We start from the raw sequence: 26,793 nt of genomic DNA, 5'->3' as shown, positions 1-26,793 counted from the left end.
GAGCAAAATAGATAAGTGATTCCCTGAGTTTGAGGATTATATGAGGATCATTTCCTAACCCTCAGACCTCATGAAGTTTCCTAGTGGTTTGTAGAACTTCTGACATTAGCCAGCCAGAGTAAAATAGACAAATCGTTCATGAGGTTTAAGGGATAAGGTACATATGGATGCCCTAGTAGGACTTATCATCAACTAGCTGAAAAAGTAATGAATTGCCAGTACTCTGGCTTGGTGGATGACAGAAATATTAAAATGCCAGAAGTTGTCCAGTCCACATTTGGGTCAGATGTGATCCCTTCCAGTGACACTATTTAGCATATCATGACACTGTAGCATTGCAGGTTTACCCCCTTCAGCCTGGTGACATTTTTTTTTCTTGCTCATTTCAGGCACTTTTATTCAATTTGGGAGAGGCTTTTGTACTGAAGGGGTTAATGAAGGTTGTATCTAGTCCCTCCAGTTCAAAAAGCCTCATTAGAGTTTAATAAAATTATCCAAAAATATCAAGAATGAAATTGAGAATGTCACCAAATAGAAGGACTACAGACATCAGGGGTTGAATTCATACCCGAGCGTATGTATTTAGTATTCATGGCTGTATTATTAATCTCTTTAATCCAGTTTTGTATTTTACATTTCTGTGTCTTCTGCCAATTTGTTCTGATTAGGAGAGATTTTAAAAAAGTGAATGGGTTGGATATGGCCGTTATTAACCCCATCATTACTACAGATAATTTTTGAGTTAATTAAAATATTTAGAGATGGCAGGGATAAAATGGAAAATACTACATCACTGGCTTCAAAAGTTAACAGTGAAAATCAATGTGATGTTTTTAGTTTATTTTACTGCCAGATGAATTTATTAAATTTACAAATGGTCACTTGCTCATTGAATGTAGGTAATGTTCATTTTTTTCTTGTTACTGCAGGGGTACCAGATGATTTTGTTTAAGGAAAGGGTTTTGTTAAGGCTATGTCTAACTCCCCCAGTAAAAAATCTCTCTCTCTCTCTCTATATATATATAATGATAAGTAGGTAGTAATGTAATAAATACGTCATTGGATTAAAAGAGATGATAATACATCCGCCATCTTTAATTTTAAGGCATAGCAGAGTAATGCATTTTTAGAACATTTATACATAGCTCATTCTCACTCATCTGCCATATAATTCTCCATATCATAGGAAATATTACTTTTTATATGGGTATCTTATGTCTTAGAGGGTAATGGACGCTGAACACATTAATATTCAGTGTCAGTATGTATAGACTTTTTTTTTTTATATTAAATAAAAAGTGAAAGATTACCTATGCATCTTCCTTTTACTTTTATTCAGATATTAATTCCAACCATTGCTAGTGACAAACTATGTACTATTTGAGTTAGTACTATGTGTATCATTACAGTGACATCTTTTATTAATTTATTGTTCACACTGCCACACATTTTTGTCAATTTTAGGATAATAGTAATGAAAGGGTTAATGAAGATTTTATGTAACCCATCCAACCTGAAGCGTCTCTCGATCTTAATATGAGTCAGACAGTAGCAAATACATAATACGAGAGGACAGTCACAATGAAGGCCTTAGCAGCAAGTATAAAAAATGAATTATAACAGGTGTTTTTTTGTTATAATTTGAACTTCCCGCTATTGACAGGTTCATTACTTTGGCTTCAGTTAATTTCCCATGAACATCCTTTATCATTAAATCCGTACTAAATACTAATACAGTTAAAAGTGTGTGCTAAAGAATATGCTTTGTTCTCGAAGTGTTCGCATTAATCAGGGAAGCCATTAATCCATCCATTGTCAGCGTCTCAATGGATTGTTGGAACCTCGCGTTGCCAGCTCTAGCCAACAAGATGGCGGCAGGGGCCAAGGTCTCTTTGTTCGCCATATTAATACCATAAATACTCCATCCATCACCCACATAGATCTTATTAATGGGCTTGATGCCAATCGAAATAATTAACTTGGGCCCTAGGGCAAAGTAGGTGGATGGTTATGCAAATTGGAGATTTTTGTAAATTTTTATAAGATAATGATGGCAACTGCAGTGTAAACAGACGAGCAAGAATACCAGCTTAGCGATTCTACCTGCTAGATTTAGGGACAGTAACTTCCAATTAGCGTTAGTTTTTTTAATGGTAAGACGAAAAATCTAACACCATGTGTGGCGTTTGCACGAATTTTAACCGTAAGTAATAAGTTTCTGTGATATTTCTAACGATTTCCTGGAGCTTTGGGAATAGAAGAGAAAGTTTAGCGAAATTTGATAGGTTTAGCGTCATTTCTGAAGTTAAGCGACACTTGTGAATTCGGTTTGGCAACTCTGGAGACGAGGCTTCCGACTACTCCCAGCCCCTGTTGTTACTAACGTGGAAAATTCGTGATACCGGCGGACATATTGGGAGTTTGGTGAGTGAACAGTTAGTCCCCAATCAATTAGCACCCGCAGAATTGGTTGTGCAGGGAAATAAGGCTGTGGGAGGGAAGGGGAGGTGGGAAAAGTGTGGTGTAGTGTGGTGGCGCTCGGTCACCCATCGGCCATAGACGCCACACCTCGCCAGATATTAGTTTACCGTATTCATAAATTTTCCCAGCTTGAATTGCACATAGTCACTTGTCTAAAGTCTCGATTAGTAACCCTCCTAATTTCCCTCGAGCATCTGTTGTTACAAAGTGTGCTTATTAAAACAGTTCCCACATTTATACCAAATTTTTTAGGTTTCAATTTTAATGGTGTAATTATATGTAAAAGTTCGTGTGATTTAAGCAAGACTTGTAGTAAGGTCCGACTGCTGAAGATATGGCATGGGTAATATTCATAAATTTTCAGCCATGAATTGCATATGATTGCTTGCTTATATTCTTTTTCTTCGTAATTACTGCTGTCAAACTGCTAGCGATCAGCAAGGGATGTATTCATAAACTTTCTAACCTAGTTTATAAGATGGCCTGTTTCTTCTAGTCTTCCTACAGCTGCCATTCATTTTGCAGCCAAACTGGAGTGAACAACAAAGTGAAATATTACAAATAAGTGATTCGTGGTAATGACGGATGTAGAGTTGGTGATAGAAAGTACGGCTTAAGATTTTTTATGAATGTTTATCCAGTTCCCATTATCCAGCTCCGGGGAAATCTACGAGGTGCCTCAAGTATTTTCAAAACCCCCAATTATCCCCATTAACCTCAAAACACCCCATTATTTCACCGTATAAATGGGGAAAGCAAGGACTGAAGGGAAGGGGTCCATAAAGGAGAAAATCTCGTGTCTACAAACTTGCCAAAATTGTCTTGAAAATTGACATGTGTGGTATCGGTGCAAAGTTTATGTTGTCGGTGTTGCAGTTGCCATTTGCATGCTTTTAGATCTATTATTTTTCACCCCCCAAAACCGCCTACCAAAAAAATCGTTTCAAAAAGGGTTGGTTTGAAGTGGGATACCGTACGTGTTGGAGTCTGCCTTGCCTTCTCGCAGCCCTACATGATGTTACTCGGCTTGGGAATGGGATTTTGTGTTTTAGGGAATTTTTAAGGATAAATATCATCCCATGAGTTCAAAAATTCTATCCAGAGCTGAGTAAAACCACGAAAAGGTCTGAATGAGGTGAAAATTACGGGGTTATGGTATGCGTTGTCACACCCCTTTGTTCTTCCTCCCGCCAGACCGCCTGATATCACCTGTTGTTAGGCTTAGGGTGAAAATACTCGTTTATTTTGATATTTTGTAATATTTGATGATACTTTACCAAATCTCTGTCAGCTATAGTCCTTGTACTTCAACTTGGCCCAAGTTTTATTGTCTTCATTTTGTATTCTTAGATATAACAGTAGATTAACACTAGAATATGATGCTAGCCATAAAGAAGTGCTATGGAAAGGACATACAACCATAGTATTGTCTTTTTTCTACTGCTGAACCATGAAATAAGCTACAAAAGAACAAAAATATGGGTCAGGTTAAAGTGAACAGTATAATCTTAGGCATGGGGAGGGAGTATATATTAGACCAATGTCTTTTTTTTTCTTCTTTTATAAACAGCTGTGAATCATCTTTGCTCAGTAAAATAATGTGGTTTTAGCCAGAAAGACTAACCTTATATATGACAGCCAGGTCATGGAATGTTTGGCTGTCTGTTGACTGGAAATGCCCAGTGCATGACTTGGCTAAGTAACTGACAGCTCAGAATCATCTAATGCTCATAATTTGCTCTTTTTTTTTTAATGAAAGGTTTGAATCAGGTTCTGAGTTATTTTCCTGAAGTTATATGTTCTGAGGAAATGCCCAGTTCATGACAGCACAAAATCTGTCACGTAGAAATCATCTCTCATCGTATCAGTGTGTTTATAAAGGCTCCAACATGCTTGCACTCCATGCTGCTAGATCTCATGCAGCCTCCCTGTTCAGTCCCTTAGCCCTGAGGTTATACCATGACCTTATGCCAGGTCTTTTTCGGTCTGCCTCACGCAACCCTGTTCCTGACATTCACACTTCTCACCTTGGGCACCCAGTTTTCATCCTCCATCCTCCCAACATGCTCAGACCATCTCTGTCTACCTTTCCTCATCACATCACCTATGCAGGTACTGTACATTCTAGTCCCATCCTTCCTCTCAGCTCTTCAATTGAAATCCCCCTCCCCCCCCAGGCTTCACATTCAAGGATGCACTACACATCCATTTGGTCATTTTCTGTTCTGTACAATTGAGTCGATGAATATCCGCTTCTTTACTGCCCAGGTCTCTACCATACAGCATTACACCTAACACTTCCATCCATCCATCCATTGCCAGATGCTGTAATTCCATAAGGGGTGGCCATTTGACTTTGAGTTATTTGTTTTACGGGGAGGGGCACTAACCCGCCACCAACCCACTTGTTGACACGTAGGGGAGCACGTATGGTTTGGTTATATGGTTACCACTTTGCACTGTAATTGGTTTCTTGGCTTATGGGAAACCATTTGGTTTGTCACTCATTGTAAAGCCACCTGTAAAGAAAAGCATTAAGAAGTGAAAGGAAAGATGGGAGAAATAGGGAGAGAGGAGGGCAGGCACAGAAAAAGCATGAAGCTTGCTGTATACAAATATCCAGTAGCATGGAGGGAGACAGACCCCTCTCATTTTCAGGAAAGGCAGCATTGAGAGGTCTTTCCCTCTGTGGTAAGGGATCTTTGTATGCAACATGTGTTAGGAATGTCATGCTGTATGGTAGTGTCGTCATATCCCAAGGTCATTTACACAGGACGAGTTGAAATCCTGATGAGATAAGGATAACGGATATGAAGAGTTTAAGGTCTGTTCACATATAGATGTTGTGTGTAGGAGTGCTGTATTTGTATCCTATACCAGCAGTCATCTAGGAAGGTCAGGATTATGTTTCAGAATGCAGGATTGCAACTTTTCCTTGTACTGCTAGTGCACCTGTATTAGTTTTTTTTTATGTAACAGTGGAACTTTAGTAGGCAGTTTAGTATATGTGACTGAACTTTACACGAAGAAGGATGTTAAAAAAGAAATAAGAGTGATCGAAACATACAAAACAAGTTGGAGATTTACTGCAGAATGCTACAACGTTTCTTTACAAGTTGTACTGAAACAGCAAATTGAGGAAAGCATAGCAGATTAGATTTATAGCTCGCGATGGATGATTGTATTGTATATGAGGTACTTTAACAGTCTGCTGTATCTATCTGTAGTCAGACGTCTTAATCCTGTAAGGGGTAGCCAGTAGCAAATCACCTCCATGTCTCCCTGTCCTCTGTCATTGCATTGTCTTCCCCTCAGCTCACATCCCCCTCTCCCATATACCTCTCCTCTCCATCCCTCCATCTTATGCTTGGTCTTTCCCCCCTCCACCCTCATCTACCCCACTCTCACTCTCCTTGTTAGTCCCTCACTCTCCATCCTCTCCACATGGCCAAACCACCTTAGTGCATTTCTCCTAATACTGCTTATCACATCTACATCCACACCATAATGCTCCATCACTTCCTGAATTGTCAGTCCATCTCTCCATGCAACTGCACATGCTCCTCTCAAATAACTCATTTCCTCTGCTCTCACTCTTGACTAGTGTCCCTCCAACAAGGTCCCAAAGTGCATTCACATTTTCCATTTCCTCATCATCCATCCTCACGGTGCATTCAGTAACTTCATTTCTTTCGAGAACACAACTTTACTCTTCTTGTCATTCACCTTGAGATTCCGTTTCTTGGCTACTACTATTTATTAGTGAGGTGGAGCCAGGATTCCTGGTGCTTGAATATGTGTGTGACTGAATGTATGGCCCGTTTCACAGGGCATGCTGTTGATACTACCTCTTTCCATACTCTTTTTTAATTTCATTTTTTACTCTACCCTCTCCCATCAGTAGGTGGGAAAAAGGTCTGAAAAATGAAATTGAATTTTATGACAGCTCCATGTATACTTGTATTTCTTGATCCAGCCCACAATATTTATCAGTGGGAATTTGGTGATGTAGAAAACTGAGTCCATGTGCTCTACCGATTCAGCAGTGAAAAGAATATCCTCACCTCATCCTTAGATGGAAAAAAAGGGTCAAGAGGGTGATGATGTTGAATATGGAATTGTTTGTGTTGTGGCACAGTACCAGGCTCATCTGAACATGAGCTAAGTTACTTAAGGCTGAAATTCTCTCCCTCCACCAGTCTACCATCCTCTTTTTGAAGGAGTGGGAGGGAGTTAAGGTTTTTTTGTACAGCCTTGCCAGTCTGTTAACAGTATACCGGTGCCCCAGCATGAAGATGTTCCACTCCAGCTCCACAAAAATTACTGTAAACCTTTGGCAATTATGTGAAGCGTCCTGTTTTCAGCAACCCAGATGTTTTCAGCTTGCCAGGTCATGACATAAGAGTGAAGAGGGTGTGAGCTGAGCCGAGAGAAGTGAGAGGTATGTATCATGTTTTCCATCAGTATTGCTGTTTAAGCCCCTTGATTCTGGGTGACGTCATTTTTTAGTTTATTCCTGTTTCTACCAGGCAATTTTATTCAACTTTGGAGAGGCCTTGTGTACTGAAGGGGTTTTATTTAGGCTACATCTAACCCCTCCAGTTTGAAAAGTCTCTCCTAAGCTGAAGACAATTGTTGAAATGACAAGAATAAAGCAAAAATTGATGTCTCCAGGTTCAAATGGTAAAGTGAGGGGTATCTGGGTTGTTTGAAAGTCAGGATGCTTTACTGTCAGCTGCAAAATAAACATTGCTCGAAAGCTCCCTAATAATGTACAAGCAAAATTAATGTTACTATTGATTAAAAAAATGAGTAACAATGAGTAAATAGCTACTAAGTTGCCATATAACAGAAACCGAAGCTCTAGTCATTTGATTTTGCAGATGAAGTGAGAGGAGCTGGGGCCTTGAATGGAGCACATCACCATGGGTCCGCAATTAGCCCTGAATGAGCAAATTGGAAGCCAGCAATAGAAACAACCTGATATCCCATACTTGTGAACCAGATTTTTTTTTTCAAATAAAAGATTATATGTGATGACCTTGTCTTGAATTATACCTTTAAAGTCTTCAGATTTGGGGGAGGTAACAGTTATTTTTTTATGGATCTTGGGGGGTTGAATTATGTCATGCATGTTATTTCTGTAGTCATGTTTTTTTTTTATTAACCTTTAACTTATTATGAAGATAGTTTTTAATTTATTCTTGGTACTGTCATAATTTTATTCAGTTTGAGGATGATCCATTCTACTTAAAGCATAAAAAATATCTCACTAATTCCTTCAGTATGATAGGTTTTTTCCCAGACTGAATAGAAGAATTTGATGGTAGTGAGAGTAAAATAAAGAAATAATATTGAAAGGGTTAGCTGGTGAATGAGAAGATTATTAACCTGGTTTCGTCTTCTCCTTGCAGACATGACTGAGAGTGTGACGTAGCAGAGGCTGGTGTGTCATAGTGTGTTGTGCAGAGGGAGTAAACAATCATGGAGGGAGGACAAAACACTCCAGGGGTTATGTGGTATAATTATAACCCCGTTGATGGAATCCTCACTGCCAACGCCCCGGTACAAGTTGAACTGGGGACGGTGGATATCGCTCGGCAGATCAACCAGCAGGTGCAGTTGCAATATGGCAACCTGCAGGCAGTACCAGCACAGACACAGCAGATTTTAGTCACTCATCAGCCAGCCCCTCAGTCCGCCCCCTCTCCTCCCACCCCTGAACCACCCCCTAAGCCAGTCAAACCACGGTCACGGCCCTCAAATGGGGAGCGAGTACCATGCGGGGAATGTGGCAAGACTTTCTCATGTAATGCTAACCTTAGGGACCACATGCGGCTCCACACTGGTGAGAGACCATTTATCTGTGGGGAGTGTGGGATGTCCTTTGCTCAGCGCTCGAACTGGAGGTTACACAAACGGGTACACACGGGGGAAAGGCCGTACATGTGTGGCATCTGTGGGAAGACATTTGCACGCAGTTCGCATCTTCCAGGCCACATGAGAGTCCACACAGGGGAACGACCCTACTCCTGTGAAGAATGTGAGCATTCCTTTGCATCAGCACAGGCGCTAAAGAACCATGCCAGAACACACACAGGAGAGAAACCATTTGTTTGTGAGTTCTGCAATACTGCCTTTACCCACAGTTCATCCCTGTCCTCACACAAGAAACGCTGCACGGGTGAGAAACGCAAACGTGGGCGTCCCCTGGGCAGTGGTCGCAAGTCCTACAGAAAAAAGTCTACTGGAAGGCCACGAGGGCGACCGAGAAAAAAAGGCCGGTACACAAAGAAGGGCCGGAGAAAGACCCAAAATGTGGAGGGCGACCTTGACATGGAGATGAAAGAGGAGGGAAATGAGGGTGGTGAAGCTGCAGTTAAGGCAGAACAGCAGTCAGAGTCGAGTCTAGTGCAGGCCAAGCAGGAAATGGAAGAAGTACCGACTGTGGTAGTGGATGCGGCTGAACTCACAGCCGACCACCTGACCATGGAGGGACCAATGAGTCACCCAGACCCTCAGCTGATAACCGGTGATGTTGTGACTGGGTCGGAGGTTCATCCTGTGGACATCGAGGATACGAATGACCTACACCAGGAGGCAGCCGTGGCCATGGCTGCCTTACACGAGGGAGCAGCACTTAACTTAGCCCACCATCAGTTACCCCAGGATGCCTATGTTGAGAGAGAGGCGACACAGACTCTATGGTTCCCTAAATCATATTGAAATAGATGTGAAACAGTAGCTGACACTATGTTTGGTGAAACAGCCAGTCATACAAACTTAACGACACATAATTTTGCCCTGTGTCAGCTGTTTCATGATGCCTGTGTTGGTAGGTGATGCAAACTTGTAAGATTCCCAGAACTGCCCAGGACACACACACAGTTTATGTGGTGAAATAGTAACTGACTCTGTATGGTGAAAGAGCCAGTCAGACATGCTTTATTCGGTGTAAAGGTAACGTTAAGTCATGATACTTATACCAGCCAGTCACGCATTACTCCCACAAGTTGTGAGGACCCGAGCACTGGACTACTTAAAAATGCATTGGTACAACTTTGGAAAAGCTCTTGTGATATGTGTGTTTGGAGCATTGGGGTGGAGGTTTTATTCTAAATAGCATTGACTTCCTAACACTTCTTCCCTAGTGATTTATTCTGCACTTCGCACCTCAGTGTTCTCTTGTATGTTATAGATGCAAATATATCGGTATTAAAACTATACTGTATGAGCAACATAGGAGAGCTTGTTGTTTGAGGCCTCCTAAGCCACCTCTAATACGACCCTGGAACTGGGACGGTGTTGTTGTCTCTTTGGTAGATTCACCAGATATTCTTCGTTATGGCTTATTTCTACATATGGTTCATTATTAGCTATTTTCTTATTTTAATTTTTATTATTGTCACTTTATTTTTTTCTTGTTGCAGTAGTTATGCAACTACAACAATATTCATCATCATCATCCAGTTCTGTTTTGCCCCAAGAGGAGCGTAGAAGCCCGGGGCAAGGCAAGTTGCTCCTGACTTTTAACCCCTAAAGACCTATACCACATGATCGTGCTTTTGTGTAATTTGACATGCCAGCCTATCCCGCATGATCGATAAAGACACACAAAAAACTGGGGGAGGGTAACTCCGCCACTATGGTGACGTATATGGGATCAGACCAATGAGAGCTAGAGTGTCTGGGGTGGTATGGCGTGATTGGCCCCCTAAGGTGGGGGAGAAGGAACCCCCCACCACCACCGTCACTTTACCTCCCTCAGCCCCATTGCATCATCTCCACATTGTCCCCTCCCGGCCAACCATACCCCAACATACCCGCTACAGCGGTGTGTGCATAGCAACCCTTCTCCCCTCTCCCTCCTCCAGCCACACACACTCCACCTCCACTTTTCGCCTGGCTTGTTTTGTTGCTATGGGCGTATACCAGACTGACATTTCATGCCTAGGGAACACACATTGACGTTAGTTATGTTTACATAATTATTTACCGTACATAATGCATTTTCTGTACATTTTCTATTTTTGTCCATGGATTGGTAACTTTTTTGCATCTTTGACGGGTGATTGTGCGATAACTATTTGGTCAGTCTGGCTGAAACATACATTTTCAGGTGTAAAATTCAGTCTTTTGAAATGTGGAAGAAAAATCTTTACCTTGATGAAAGTAGAAAAATCAACCCTGTTTTGCGGCTGCAGGGACAGACCTGCTGAGCAAATTGCGTACTTTAGGGGTTAAGATGAGAGTGACCAACCTCACTTATCCCTGAGTGGCATTACATGAGCAGTAAACCCCAACCACCCCTTGGATATAAACCTATGCAGGCTTATTCCGATTGGAGCGCCTTAGTTACCCATTAAACCACCAGGCATAATTTGGTTATACGGTTACCACCCAGCATAGTAAATGGTTTCCTGGTGTACAGGAAACCATTTGGCTTGTCACTCAGTGTAGTCACCCATAGGCAGAAGGAAGAGGAAAGAAAGACAGAAGAGGGAGTGTAAAGTCATCCATAGGCAGAGGGAAGATGAAAGACAAGAGGATGGAAGGAAGAGATGAAAGGGCAGACACTTGAGAGCAGCATTACATCGAATGAGTGGATGGTGAGGCCTCCACCTACCTTTTTATCTAGTATACTTTTCAGTTTATTTTTGCCATTTTTTAGATTTTATTCACCTTATGGGAAATTTTTCTTGAGGCAAGGGTAGATATAACCTTCATAAACCCCACTGACAACAGGTGCACTGAAGTACATGACTGAAATAGTCTGAAAATAGAAATCACAAATTGGGAGGAAATGTCACCAGATTGCAAAGGGTATTAAAACTGTGTAGAGGTAGCAATAGTTAAAACTAAAATTGATGTAAGACATGCAAAGTAATTCACCAAGGAAGAGATGTTAGTGGACCTCCATATCCCACAAGAGGGCATATAGAATTGTGATTGTTTAAATACTTTCAGGCTCCTTTGACTATAGGCTGCATAATATAACTGAAGTTAATCTGAATAGAGTGCTAGATTTGTCCTGACCGTGAGAGGGTTAATGTCGACTATATTGAAGAGTTGAGAAGATTTGAATATTGGTGGTGTGGTGAGGAGGGGTAGATTGAGATGGTTTGGATATGTTGAGAGGATGGAGGGTGACAGTTGGGTGCGAAAGGTGAGATATGTGAAGTATAGCGGGTAGGGTCGCGAGAGGCAGACTGAAAAAGAAAATCTTGGACGAGGCCATAGTGTGACCTCAGGGATAAGGGACTGAGTAGGGAGGCTGCCAGAGACTAAGCAACATGGAGAGTCACCATTAGGTGACCTAGGCCGACGCACATAAGCATGTTGGAGCCTTTATAAATGATTCGGAGTGATGCAGTAAACACTAAGGCACTTAAGATTTACTCACAGCAGAATATCATAATGGGTATGTAGTGCTCATGATGATCTGACCATGAGAGCATTAATGGTGACAGTGTCAGCAGTCAGGCGCATATGACTTAGCTGATTAAAATCCTGAGTTAACTTACAAGTGTTTATCTGATCATAAGAGTTAGCATGGCTGGAGTGTGGAAGTTCTGGGCTTCTGAATATATTATGTGGTATGAACAATGTTCTACTTAGAGCAAATGTTTTAGTGTATCAACCCCTTGTGCCAGAGTATGTCAGGATCATTTTATTCTTGCTTATTCCAGCTGATTTTATTCAGTTTAGGGCAGTCTTTGAACTGTAGAGGTTGTATATGACATTAACTTCTTCACTTTTAATTTCTGTTACATTCAATTTACTTTTCACATATGAGACACTTGCAAGACTGAAGGGATCAACTGAAGGTTCCCCGTAAGTTAATTAAAACTTTGGATGTAGAAAAAAATAACGGACTGAAGGGGCTAATCAGGTCCATCTTTACTATGGGACTGTCCCAAACAGAATAAAATTGTCCAGATCAAGCAGGAACTCTGTCATCTGGTTATGGGGGCCAATATTATTTTTGTACTGGACTAATAACTGCTTGTGTACAGAATATCCTAACCTCTTTGATCCACTGGCCTGTTTTCTATTGCCCCAATTACCAGGCTGTTAAGCTTTGGAGAGATTGCTAGAAGTGTAGGGGTTAGATATAGCCTTCATTACCCCTTCACTACTAGAAGCCTCTCGCAGAATTGGTGGTAATAAAAATCATGTAGGAAAATTGGCCATTGGATTTAAGAGGCTAGACAAGTTTCACAATGTATAGGAGAGAATTGTGTATAGAGAAACCATTAATTGTTGAATTTTGTAATAACTTTATACGTAATATGCTACAACTTGCCAAAATTTGAGTTATGTCGTACAGGGTGCTCAGAGAATAACTCTGTTGATTGTGTTTAATAGTAAGTAATGGTAACATTCATTTCCACCTTAGTTTTTTAGTACATTTAAGGGTAGGTGACCAGCCAACTCTTATTGGGGGCAGTGCATTATTGAAAGCCTTATGTTACATTTTTGAGATTTAATTTGTACCCGGCACTCATATCAAATGAAGCGTTCTTATTAGTGCCTCAGAGTGACAGCCTTTCAAAGATTCGATCCCCAAGAGGCAACTGGATGCTGCCAAGGGATGTAGACATGTCAGCTACCCTTGAATGTACAGGAGTATGGTAGATTAGCCTGGGGGGCCGTTCACTTTGAAGGAGGTGAAGTGGGATTGGCAGTTACTCATATCAAACAGGATTACTGGTTTACACAAGTGTGCAGATGGCTTTTGTTTACAAGAGGTATGACAAAAATCTAGAACTTATTGTGATGATGATGACCACATACACAGTTAATCTTTGCTTAAAGTTGCTTTGTTATTAAGTTCCTGACATTAACACCAGTTTTTCACTTTAAGTTGCTCATGGTTCACTATGAAGTCAGAAGTGTTTTCTGTTCTTTTACCCCCTCAGTCATGAGCTAGAAGCATGTTTTACTGAAGTTTATGTTTATTGATATCTGTGCACTTCTGGACTTAGCCTGTTTAACCTAGTGGTGCCTTTCATTTTATTCTTGCCATCTGAAGATTTTACTCAGCTTTGATTGACTTTTTGAACCGTTGAATAAAATTATCAGTCGGTAGTAGTAGTGGCAGCATGTAGGTCCAGGTTCGTCTGCACGTGTACCCAGTGGACTGTAGGTTGAAATTGCCCCTCTCCTGCTGTCTACCATCCTCCATATTTGTTGAACCAGTCAGTGGAGCTGCCTGGCTATATCAGTGCCACTACATGAAGAAGTCCCTCTAGCAAGAATTAGGTAACCTTTTTGTTTCCCAGATTCAAAGGGCGAAGTGAGAATTAACTGGATGATGATGATAGATAAACTCTGCATATTTATTCTCTGATCACATTGTATCTTTTTAATTGTGTTGACATTGTGAAACTTAAGCTCAGAGGTTATTTTATAGTAATTAACGATAATGTATAATATAAGCAGATATTTTATACTTGAAATGTTATGTTTGCCTATTTCCTAGTCTGGGAATTTAAATGAAGAATCTTTGCTACATAGCCATGTTATAAATAGTTGGCTTTGTTAGTTCTTGGATTTTTGAAGGTTTAAGATGTGGCAACTGATGTGGCAGTGGTGTATGGATTTTCCTTTTAATGCTTGGTATTGTTTAGGTGACTTCCTCACCTTTAGCAAATCTTCATTATGTTGAAGCCCTTCATTGGATGTTAATCCTGTAAACTGCAGGCTGCAGTTACGTTCTACAGCCTACCGTCCGTTTTTTTGAGGATAGGGAGAGAGTTAAGGGAATGCCTGGTTGTATCAGTGCTACCACATGAAAGTGTCACTTTCCAGCACTGAGCACTCGTTAAACTTCCTGCTCAACATACATCTTTGCTGTTAACACAGTTTCCCCTCATTAATGTTTTTCAGAGTTGTCACTTCCTCTCTCCTTGGAGCCTACAGGATGTTGCTTATAAAGTCCCATTGTCTTACATAAAAGTAGCTTCACACTGGGTAGAAGGGGCTAACTTGTTAGTCATTTTTAAATATATATACTTAACCTTGTGCTTTAATGGAATATTTTATTTACACTTAGAAACAGTGGAAAAATTGATATCTAGCTCATTTGAGTACGCATCCCTGCAACAAATCTAATAAACTGAATCCCACCAAGTGCTGATCTTTCAGCTCACAAAATTGGCTAACCTGTTAGCCAATTTTTGACCAGTCTGTTTTGCCTGTTTCCCCAAATTTAGGGTACTAGTGGTATATAGATGCTGTGATATTTTGATACACATCCATGATTGACAGTGGCAATTAACTCTTTATGTGCATTTAGAACATCAGTATTTACACCATTGTCACATCAGTTGCCTAACCGTATACTCACAGTTTTCCATGAATTAACAGAGCCATCTGTACAATAAATGAATGCTCTACTGTTACTATATCAGATCGAAATTCCTAAAGAGTAATATTATTGTTCATGAAATTGTAGTTTTCATTTGACCTAATAAACTTTGACAGTTGTTATCTATTTAATATTTTCTTTGGTGCATGAATGGTGGTTGAATGAGACTGACCTGTTCAGTTGGGCTTGCCATTGTTAGATTTCTCCATGTCATTTTTTTTTTTTTTTTTTTTTTTTTTTTTTTTTCTCCTGGACCTTACCTCACCCTATTTTTGTATGGGAAAAAGGGGTGGAGCTGATGATGATGATGGAGTAGATGAAAAAACAAAACAAGAAATAGCTGTTTTGTCTGTCTGGCGGATCCAAGATTTTAAAGGTTTTGGTAATGGTTCAGTGATTATGTGGGCCATTTCACTGGATAGCCGTGCCATCAGTAGTTCTGCTTTGGTACTTGTTTTTAGATTGTACCTTCCCTCATCATTACCTGGAATAAAAAAGATGCAAGATTATGATGTGATGATTTTGCTGTACTTCATGTGTTTGATCTGCAGTGCTGTACTATTTCTGTTTACTTTTTGTGTTTATTTTGCCACCAAATTAAAACTCTTGCAAAGTTTCAGATTCGGCTTTTAATTAACAAGGTGAGTAATTAAGGCATAATGACAAGGTGATTTAAGGAAATTAATATGAGAAAGTTGGGGCATGGAAGTTTATTAGGAAGTTTAATGCGTAGTGATCTTTGCATTATGGGATCATCATGGATTGTGATTAAATTTTTTAGTTATTTGATGTTTGCATATTAATAACATGCTAGGTACTTTGATGGTGAAGGAGAGGGTGACATGCAAGTGATTTATTTGTGACCACTGCCTCTTGAATAATGGCCACAGGTAAACATAGTTACCGTAGTACTGTCAGTAATGTTATGCAAGATACATTGATGGTGTCCAGTCATGGACATTAACATCAGTCCACTTTTCATCTGATTTATTATGGAACTTGCACAATGCTCTGGAAAGTTTGCTGAGCTCTTAATATCACCTCATTGGATTTGAGAGTCATTCATCTCTGTCTCATTGTTTATTATAATGAAGTGTATTGATAGTTACATCCACAGCTGAGCCTAAAGATCTGTTTTGCTTTTCAGGTTGGGATGGTATTGGCGTAGGGGAGTGAGGTGTCAGGGAGGAAGATGGAGCACATTGTGACGTCAGGAGGGGTGACCAACGTAACCCATGTGGCAGCGGTGGGGGCAGTGCAGGGTGTGGCAGGTGTGACTGGTGTGCAGGCCATCAATAATGTCGGCACTGTCAACAATGTGGGAACGGTGGCGGGTATGACGGGTGTTACAGGCGTCACGGGTGTCGCTTGGTATAATTATAGTCCTGATACTGGGCAGATCATAACAACTAGTGGCCCAGCAGTACAGGTGGAGTTAGGGAGTCCAGACATAGCACGCCAGTTCAATCAGCAGGTTCAGGCACAATATGGCAACCTGCAGGTGCAAGTGCAAGCTGTGGCACCAGCTGAGGACACCAAACCACCCTTGGCCATCACCCCTGACCCCATGGCTAATGTCAAACAGGCCAAGCCTCGGGTGCGGCAGAGTGGGGGAGAGAGAGTGCCGTGTCCAGAGTGTGGTAAGACGGTCTCATGCAATGCCACCCTGAGGGACCACCTCCGGACACACACTGGTGAAAGACCATTCGTGTGTGGGGAGTGCGGGTTGGCTTTTGCACAACGTTCCAACCTTCGGATGCACAAGCGGCTCCACACTGGTGAGAGACCGTACATGTGTGGTATATGCGGGAAGACGTTTGCCCGCTCCTCGCACTTGCCGGCACACATGAGGACTCACACTGGGGAGAAACCCTATGTATGTCAGGAGTGTGGACATGCGTTTATCACAGCCCAGCAACTCAAGAATCATTTCCGAGTACACACAGGGGAGAAGCCTTGGAAGTGTGATCTGTGTGAGGCAGCCTTCACGCATTCCTCGTCCCTCTCGACTCACAAGAAGAAGCACACTGGACAAAAGCCCTTCCAGTGTGAGAAGTGCAACAAAGCATTCTTCTTTAGTTCAGCTCTCGACAAGCACATGAAAGTTCATTCCAAGTCACGGCCATTCAAGTGCGACTCATGTGACAAGGCATTCAAATACAAGGAGAGCCTGACAGTCCACAAAGAGAAATATTGTGGGAAGGAAGTGTCAAAGAAGCCTCGTGCTCCACGTCGTCCCGATGCAAAGAAACCTGGACCTAAACCCGGCAGTGGCCGAAAGTATGTGCAGAAGAGGAAAGGTAGGCCGAGAGGAAGGCCACGTAAGCGAGGACTGCGGGGCCACAAGCGGGGTGCTGGCCGCCCCAAGAAATACGACATTAAGGAGGAGGACGAGGAGGATGAGGAAGACTTTGACGGAGATGTGGAGGCAGAGGAAGTACCAGATGAGGATGGGGAGGAGCAGCAGGGTGAGGGTGAGGATGAGGATGCTAGTAGTGTCATAATTCCGGAGGCAACCATCGACCCACTGAAGATTGAGGAACTGAATGAGGAGGCAGAACTGGGTCAACACGAGCACCTGGATACAGCACAACACCAAGAACTAGCCCACCATACAACCCTCACCCACGAACACCTACCCGTACACCACACCACGCACGAGATACACATTGAAGACGCAACTGCCCTCACGATTGTATCCCCAGAGGAGGCCGAACAGCAGGCAGCGGCAGGAGGGGTGCAGCTGGTCACGCTGCACCCTGAGGTACCCATACAGATTGTCTCTCACGATCCCAACAGCCAGCAGGTGACGCATCAGCTGATCACAAGGGATGGGGTGCAAATGTGGTATCCTCGGCAGTACCAGTGACTGACAACCCTCACAGATGCCTGAGGCTCGTATTTTCATGGACTTTAGAGGCTGTCTAGCACCTCTTTCATAGCAGTTATAGATTATAGAAAGTCCTTTTTTTTTTTTTTTAATACACCTGATTGGGCAGGAAAGTATTGGAAGATAAGTCCATTCTAAATATCAGAAAAATGCTTTTTAGAATTGCATCCTGTAAAGTTAATTTAGCAAAAGTTTTAAGTTTTTCATTTATGTCATCAGAGTTTGAGAAAAGTTCAGAGAAATGCTGGTTAAAGTCCCATTGCCATCTATGAAGTTAATTTGTTGGTTCCCCAGTTTACAGGACCATTTGGAAAAAGTTATATCTTGGAACACACATACCAGTCTTTATATTTCATAAATGTTATTTACCTTATATAATATCATTGTAATATTGACGCAATCTGCATAGATGAATTAAGATTGGTTATTAACACTTTGAATTGGAGTGACGTACAGTTTAGTGGTTTATTTTTGATACTCAGATAATTTTATTCAACATTGGAGAGGCCGTACTTTATTGAAGGGGTTTATTAAGGCTGTATCTAACCCCTCCTGTTAAAAAGTTCTGTCCTATGCTGAATAAATCTTGTGGTAGATGCAAGATTAAGCTGAAAATGATGTCACCTGGATTTAAGTGGTTAATAAGTACAGGTATACCCCAGTTTAACGATGTAATTGGTTAGGTAAAACCCCGTATTTAGGCAGGGTATCGTATGTTGGGGTACTTTTAACATGTAAAGTAATGGGAAGTGTTTATAAGCATTGGATTTTCCCCCAACTAAGTCCAAACCCACCCAAATGAGCCCCCAAACAAGTTTAAATCCGATCTAAATGGCCTAACGGCTGTAATAGAAGCTAACCTGAACCTGACATCTGTAAACAACTCACTAAAACCAACAAATAAAATCTGAGAATCATCAAATATAAGTCTGGAAAAATCAGACTTAGTAAACTGTACCCCACATTGACTGTTCACCCCACCTATGGCTAAAACACATTAATCTAAGTCTATAAATTCTTTATAAATCAACCTAAACACAATTTTAGTCTAAAATATGATCAAAATTGGTAAAAAAAATCAAAACCCATCATTAAACCGGGGTTTGGCCAATGTTAGGCAGGGTATGGTGGTATTTCTACCCCCATCTTTTAAGTCGGGTTGTCGCATCTAGGGGTATCGTATAACGGGGTATTACTGTGTACAGTCTACATGAATGAACAGAGAGTGAGTATCAGTTAGACATAGGTAGAAATAACCAAGTAAGAAAGAGTCCTAGTGGGCCTACTGAGCCGGCGAGATTACGAGCCCAGTCTCATCATATGCCCCAATCTCATTCCTTGTGCGACAAGTGATGAAGCTGACTGTGTCTTAGCGTGACTGACTTCCCAAGCTCTGAGTAAGTAAAAGGAGACTGTATCAGCTTTTATTGATGCTTTTTAGGGTGTATCAGCTTTTATTGATGTTTTTTAGGGTGTATCAGCTTTTATTGATGCTGTTTGTATAGGCACACTTCCTGAACCGTCACTGGGAAAGATACCTTGAGTGGTTTTTGTATTGGAAATTAAAGGTGTTCCAAGATTCCAGTGTGGTGATTATCAGTAAAGGCACATATCCTGAGCTCTGGTGTGGTTTTATAATACAGGTAGCTAAAGTTTTGTTCAGAAGTGTGATTCCAGTGAAATACACGTGGTGGTTATGGTACATGTCTTGAGCCACAATTGCAGTGTGTGGTATATAGGGTGGGCCCTTAAATAGCGCTCATCTAGGCACTCACCTGACAGTATCTTATGTGTAGTTAGGATGGCTCAGTTTGCTGGTGTGGGCATGAGTGTGGCATTGGGTGTGATGAAATGATGCATAAAGTGAGAAAATTAAGTGATGCTGAGTAGCCAGTAACATTTACTGAGCCATCCTTAAAGCACAGAAATTACCCAGTGGAATAGAAGAGGAGTATTATATATGGACCATCTTGTAATGGTCTGTTGGTGTAAAAAATGAATGTTCTGCTCAAGATGCAGTTCCAGTGGTGAGACTGTTGGTAAAGGTGTATATCTTGAGCCACAGATGCAGTGCAGGAAAGATTGTGGTTTGCAGGTATATTAAAATTCAAAAGTTATTCCCTGCAATGTGATTCCAGTGTAATAGCATCAGTCTTGGTTTTGGGGCCACAGATGTGAGTATAGAAAGATGTGGTTGTAGGATGATAGCTGACAGTGAGGTTCAGCCGTGTGAATTTTTTTTTTTTAATGCCATACCACGCAGAGAGAGTTTATGGTGTAGGTTCCCGATTGTGCTTTTTTTTTATTTATTTATTTATTTATTTTTTTCCCAGAGAGAGTTTCTGTTACGGATTGTTGATTGTTGTGGTCCCAGCCTCATCTGGACATGAACCTGATGAAGTGCAGGCCAAAATTGCCCCTCTGCAGTTCATCATCCTGCTTTTGGGGATAGGGGGGAAGGTGAGGGGCTTTGTTCCGTGTTGCCCTTCTCCTGTGGTCCACCATCCTCCTTGAGGAGAAAGGGAGGGAGTTGAGGGACTTTTTATAATGCCACCTGGTTATTTCAGTGCCACCACTTGAAGGTGTTGCACCCCAGTGAATTGTATTTGATTCTGAGCCATTCATAGTTTGAGCATTTGGGCTCATTAAAAAAGAAAAGCATCATTTTAAAGCCATACAGTGCTTACGGAGCTTGATATATGGGAAACGTATACTAGAGTCACTAAATGAGCCAGTGTAAGAGTAACCTCAATGATCCAACAGTGGAACGATAACTATATAAATATATAAATATATATTTACAGTATATATATCACTGCTTCCAAGGTTAAGATTAGGTTTTAGTCCTAGTTGTACCATACATTACTATTTTTTCTTTTAGGAATTATTCAAAACTTTTTATATTGTTTGGTGCCTGTTAGATGTTAAGGTTGGATTATTGAGCTGTTGGAAGGAGTGTAAGTGGTAAAGTAACGGTTCTTGTGCCAATGGGAATTTTGAGAACTGGACCTCTTAAGTGATTGGATTTTAAGTGGCTGGAGATTTTGTACCCCCCCCCCCTTTTTTTTCCCCCTACACGCTACACCTTGGTATCCTTTTCTATGTAATCCGAAATGTGTTCCCATTGGACTGTGGGTTAGCTTTGCCCTTCTGCTGCAGCCCACCATTCTCCTGTTGTAAGATAGGGAGGTAGCTGAGAAACCGTTATACGTGGGCAGTGTAGTCATCTAGTTACAATATATCAGTGCCACATGAAGGCATCCCTCTCCAGAATTAAATGATGTGAGTAACGTACAAGAGAATGGTAACATTTAACAAGCAAAATAAATCACAAAGGAAAAGTTGCTACAAAGTCTCCTGTGCCACTTAGAATACAAGCTTGTTTTTTTGTGGTTTATTCTTGCTGCTGTTGGATGATTTTATTCATTTCACGAGAGCCGCCTCGTGGAGGAGTTAATGAAGGCTATGTCTAACCCCTCCTGTTTGAAAATTGTTCCCCAAGATGAATACAAATATCTGGAGATAGTAATAGCACTTGCAACCCCATGCTCATCCAGATGTGAACCTATGTAGTGCAGACTGAAGTTTCCCTTTTCCTGTAATCCATCCTTGTCCTTTTGCAGGATAGGAAGAGAGCTGATGGACGTGGGTAGGGAAAATGCTGCTGGACATTTGTATAACTAGACAGTGAAGTTACTTGGCTGTATCAGTGCCACTGCATGCAGGCGTCCCTCACCAACACTATTGAATATGGCAAGAATTAAATACTCACTTCATTGGAGGGGTTTAGCACTTCACTCCAATGACATGCTTATATTTTATTCTTGCTACCTTCAGATGATTTTTTTTTAGCACAGGAGAGTCATCATCATTATCATGCGGACCTCCTTTCCCACCCTAGGGCAGGGTGAGGAGCACAGGAGAGACTTGAAGGAATTAGTTGTAGCCTTCATTAACTCCTTCAGCATCAGATGTCAGAGTTGGAGAGGGACACCTTCATGTGGTGGCACTGATGTAACCATGCAGCTTCAATGCCAAAACATAGAAATATTCCACAGCTTCTGTCTGCCCTTCTCATTTCCTATTGCTCTCATCTTTCCTGTCACCTTTTATTACTCATCTTTCCTTTTCAGGTGGCTTTACATTGGATGACAAGCCTAGCGGTTTCCTGTAAGCCAGGAAACCATGTACAGCACTGGGTGGTAACCATATAACCAACCCGTACATGTTCCCTACTTGTCAAAAAGTGGGTTGGTGGAGGCTTCGTGCCCCTCCCTGTAAAACAACAAACTCTAAGACAAACAGCCACCCTTTACGGGATTGTGCTGTCTGGTTATAGATAGATAAATAGATCCTTTCCTGTTCCCCCAGAGGAGAAGGGTGGACTGCAGAAGGAGGGCAACTTCAGCCTGCAGTCCACTGGGTTCACATATTTGAACCAGGGGCTACAACAACTATTACAGTGGGCATCAGAAGTCTTTCCTAAATGGAATAAAGTTGTCCGTAGCAGCAAGATTAATAAAAACAATGGTAATGTAAAGAGATACTGTACTGAGAGAATTGATGATTAGCTTGAATGTAACTGAATTATAATTTTGTGTGAGATTTTAGTTCATATATGATCCTTACGTAAAAATCGCTGGAAGTCCATATCCTTGAAAAAATACAAAAAAAAAAATAATAATAACAATAGAAATCAAAGTCCATGCATTATTATTTTTATTGTAATGTACAGTAATAATAAACATATGTAACTGATCTATAGTGACTGTAAAATGTGTGGGAGGAAAACACAGGGAAAAGCTCATGTTCTTTATTGTAAAATATTTGGTCTGATGATTTTTTTTCTTTCTTTCTTTTTTTTAATGTTAGATTATTTTTAATTTCTGAATGTTCTCTGAATGAGGTCAATGAAGGGAATATATTTTTTTCTTCAGTCCTGTGATGAATGTTTTAGTTTATTTTAGATTATGATGATGATGGTGATGATTTGTTACTGTTAGATTATATAAAACTTTTTGAATGATCTCCAAATAATGAGATCAAGTAAGGCAGTATTTAAACTATGCCTTTTTCTTTTATATCTAAGCTCCGTTAGGCCATTGATGAATATTTAGTTTATTTTTGATAGGCAAGAGTTAGATTATTTTAAACATCAAAATGTTTTCTTACTACTGAGGAGATCAACGATAGCTCTGTCTAACCCCTGTAGTTTGAAATGCCCCCATAAGCAAAGTACGACTGTCTAAAAGATAGTGAGGGGGGGAAAAAAAAAAAAGGATGTTTTTGGATTGAAGGTGTTAATGGTTTAGTACACAGAACCCATCTTTGGAGAGAATGTACAGAAAGAAGGGCCATGTAGTATGAATCATTACCATTTTTATATTTTTGTAAAGGCCTTGGTCACTTACGCTCACATCCTCATTGGGTAAGGAAGTTCCCAAACACCTCTTCCTCAACAGTTTATTTCCCAAACTATCCATTGATGTCCCACTTTTTTTTTCTTTGTACACCTTTTTAATGTTGACATAGATTGCATGAGTAAGACACAAAAATATAGTAGCAGTAGAATCAGAAATGAACCTGTAAGGAAAAGGTGTTAGTAAGCTTCCTAACCACATCAGAATACCACCTCTAATGGCTTCTCTGTTTTGTTTGTGGCTTCTCTAGTTAGTCACTTTATACTGAGGTTTTCATAAAAGACCTCACCTTATGTCTTCGTAGATCTGTCTCATATTAATCCGCCTTCAGTATCCATGTCCATAATTCCTCACACTCAGTTAACCTCATTTTCTTTTAATCTCCGAACCATCTGTTATCCCATTTTTAGTCATCAGGGAACCTCTCCCTTAATCTCCGGATGTCCGAACCATCTCGGCCATCCCGTTGTCATTGTTATCATCTGCGATGCCCTTTGATCCCTCCTGGTAAACTTCAAACAAGGAATGGCCATGACAGCAGCACCACCAGGCTTCTTTATCCTTACACATCTCTTTCGTTCTCTCAAACTCACCTTTTCCTCTTCGTTCACCAGTATATTGCTTGTTCCTCTTCTTCCAACATTCCTTTTCTTCTTTCTCCTCCTTCACCTGTATGTTGCTCATCCCTCTTCCTCATACTGTACACTCCTCTTCATCTTCGTCCTCTTTCACCAATATACTCCTCAGTCTTCTTCCAACACTCCTCTTCCTTTTCCATCTCTTTTTCCATACCCAATAAGGTCATGTTCGGATCACATCACCATGGTCTTTGTTTTCATCTTTGGGAGCTGTGCCACTCAGCTTAAACACTTAAGTAGTGGTTGCATAAAATTTGATAAGCCTTTGTTATGAGGTAGGGTGAGTCTCCTTGGTTGCTAATCAAATCAGTCTTCTAACCTGACTATCCCTGGCCATCAACTGAACTGAAAGGGATTAGGGATTTTTGTCAGGTTTGAATTAGAAAGCTACTATCTCCACATACTATTTGCTGCCCCTGTGTTCTCCTCTCGCCCATTTTAGTACATTCTTTTTCTGGCAAAAACTTTTTCACATTTGGTGCTTACAGCTAATAATATAGCTTATCGTTTTACAAGTATTTTTAGATTTATTTCCCCAGTATTTTTGTTACTTTCTTACCTGTAATAGTACATGAATGAGGTTTTAATGATGACTTCAGTGCCAGGTTATGTCTTGTATATCTCTTAACTCATTAAACATGATTGACATTTTTTAAATTTATTCTTGTTACCACCAGACGATTATTCTTTTTGGAGAGGCGTTGTGGTGAAGGAGTTAATGAAGACTATATCTAACCCATCCAGTTTAAATGGCTCCTAAGATGAATAAAATTGTCTGGATGTAGCAGGAATAAAATAAGAAATTGGTTGATGGATTGAAAATGAATTGAAAAGGGTAAATTAGTATTTATGTGAGTTGATCAGGCTTCCTAGCACCTCTTGCCTAGTCATTAATTTGGCATACGAGTTCTCATTATTTATTTTATTTATTTAGGATTGCATTTTTTTGTTGTTTGCAGAAAATTGTAGAAAAATTGCCCATTGAAATTCCCATTCTAAAGCTGAATTGCTATTGTTTTTAAAAAGGGAATATGATTTTTGGACCACATAATTATAATAAGGACTGTTTTTTTTTTTTCCCAGTATTATGTTGTGTAATATCTATACATCCCAGTACTTGCATAATATACATAACATACGCAAAGATATCAATATAATGCATTCAGAAATTGGTTAGAAAGACGTGCTGGGATGCCACTGATTGCCAAGAGAAGAGAGCCTTTATGCTTCAAGAATGTGTTATAGTAAATGTGAGTTAAGATGAATTATGTTTTTTATGAAATGTGGAGCACTGAGAGGCAGGTTTTGTGGTTGTATTTTAGGTGGATTTGGAGATGCCTAACATTTTTTTCTTTGTGATTTATTGTAGGCATTGCATCTCGTTATCTGCTTGTATAATATTGATGCAAAGTATGTTGATATTAAATTGATACATATAACATGCAAGAGAATATTATGGAGTAATATGCAAAGTATATCATGTAATACGCCGATATGAAAACTGCATAAATAGCCTACAGGAAAATGTTAAGATAGTATGCAAAATAAATCACCAAGAAAGAGGTGTTAGGAAGCATCCTTTACCACCTAGAATGCAGGTCTCAGTGTGGACTTGGACAAAATGTGGATTATATCATGTCATGTGCATCTCATACACTTGAAGGATTCTTAAAGTATTATGAGTTAAATTGTCCTTTTTTTTAATTCCTCTGCTATCCAGATTCTGTACCACTGTAACTACCAGCATCTGAAAATACTGAGAGTAAAGTAAATAACATCTTTATACCAAAATGATTATTGGAGATTAGAGAGGTTACAAAATCAAGCAGCATTGCAGCACTTTTTATTTTATTTTATTTTATTTTTTTGTGCATAGACTTTATTGTCCATTTGTTAAGGCCCAGCAGTCTTCTGATGTTCATCCTGTGCATCACACACCGTATGTAATCACTTCAGCACTATTAAACTAACCACTCCATGCTGAATATGTGCTAGGGCTGCTTCATGGTGGAAGACTGGTGTAGTGATATTACAGTACTTGGTAGGTGTTGTGAATGATCAGTAAAGTGTGTTAGTGTGAAATTTGAATCTTCATAGTTTTTGACAGTAGGTAATTTCTCAGATCAACTGATCATCACTTTCTTCTAAAGGTTATTTATTATTTTTACTATTATTATTATTATTATTATTTTATTATAGCTTTTAACATCATTATTAATACAGTATTTTGGCTGTAAAAAGTCAATTACAATCTTGGCAAAGCAGGTATGAACTGAAGTATATTATTTTCATTATATTTTATTGAGGATTTTTATAACCACTAACCAGGACTATGGTTCACAGACAACCTTATAATTTATCCTTTGCAGTATCTGTGATTTCTGCTTGCAGGATGGACAGGGAGATTCATCATGACTTCATGAGTCATGCATAGATGTAGTATTTGTTTATTCTGCATTAAATATCGAGTAATTATCTTAAAGGGGACACAAATCTCCTTCAGGTATGATTGGGCGGACTATAGATGCATGTGGACTAGATACACTGCTGCCTTCCACCTCTGCAGCATTTGGGATCAGCTTACGTGGCCACCATGGCACCACACTTCATGGCACTTGGGCAGGAACATAAATCTGGAACCTGCAAGCTGAAGAAACATGGCAGTTTATGAAGTTGGTACTGTAGTTTTTTCCCACCATGCCAATACCCCTTCTCCCCTCCATCTCCCCTTCTTCCTCTAGAGACAACCCCACCCCTCCCCCAGTAGATTCCTTTCCCATTCCCATGTTACGTATCCCTGCCTGATGTTGGAGAGGGACATCATGTTGTGGTATCAATATAACCAGATACCCCAACTGCCTAGTTTAATGTCCCTCTACTTCTCTACCCACTGAAAGAAGGATGGTGGACTGCAAGATGGCAGCTTAAGCCTGTGCAATCCACCAGTTTCACATTTCAGCTGAGCCTGGGGTTGCAACTACTACCCACCTA

At 40.4% G+C, this 26,793-nt stretch overlaps 1 protein-coding gene across 1 annotated transcript in view; it reads left to right on the top strand.

Annotated features, from left to right (window-relative positions):
- The first annotated feature begins 2,346 nt into the window (after window positions 1–2,346).
- LOC145407526 (uncharacterized) overlaps window positions 2,347–26,793 on the top strand; it is a 47,636-nt gene continuing 23,189 nt past the window's right edge. The window contains exons 1-4 of the mRNA XM_080278450.1: window positions 2,347–2,424; window positions 7,896–9,195; window positions 16,023–17,719; window positions 20,078–20,204. Coding sequence (XP_080134576.1) covers window positions 7,966–9,195; window positions 16,023–17,719; window positions 20,078–20,204 — 3,054 coding nt within the window. The 5' untranslated portion in view covers window positions 2,347–2,424; window positions 7,896–7,965. The remainder of the gene's footprint in view (window positions 2,425–7,895; window positions 9,196–16,022; window positions 17,720–20,077; window positions 20,205–26,793) is intronic.

Source organism: Coenobita brevimanus, chromosome 73, assembly GCF_032717465.1.
Source record: "Coenobita brevimanus isolate Jiangsu-jjx chromosome 73, ASM3271746v2, whole genome shotgun sequence".
Classification (NCBI taxonomy): domain Eukaryota; kingdom Metazoa; phylum Arthropoda; class Malacostraca; order Decapoda; family Coenobitidae; genus Coenobita; species Coenobita brevimanus.
This window is presented reverse-complemented; position numbering and strand designations above follow the sequence as displayed.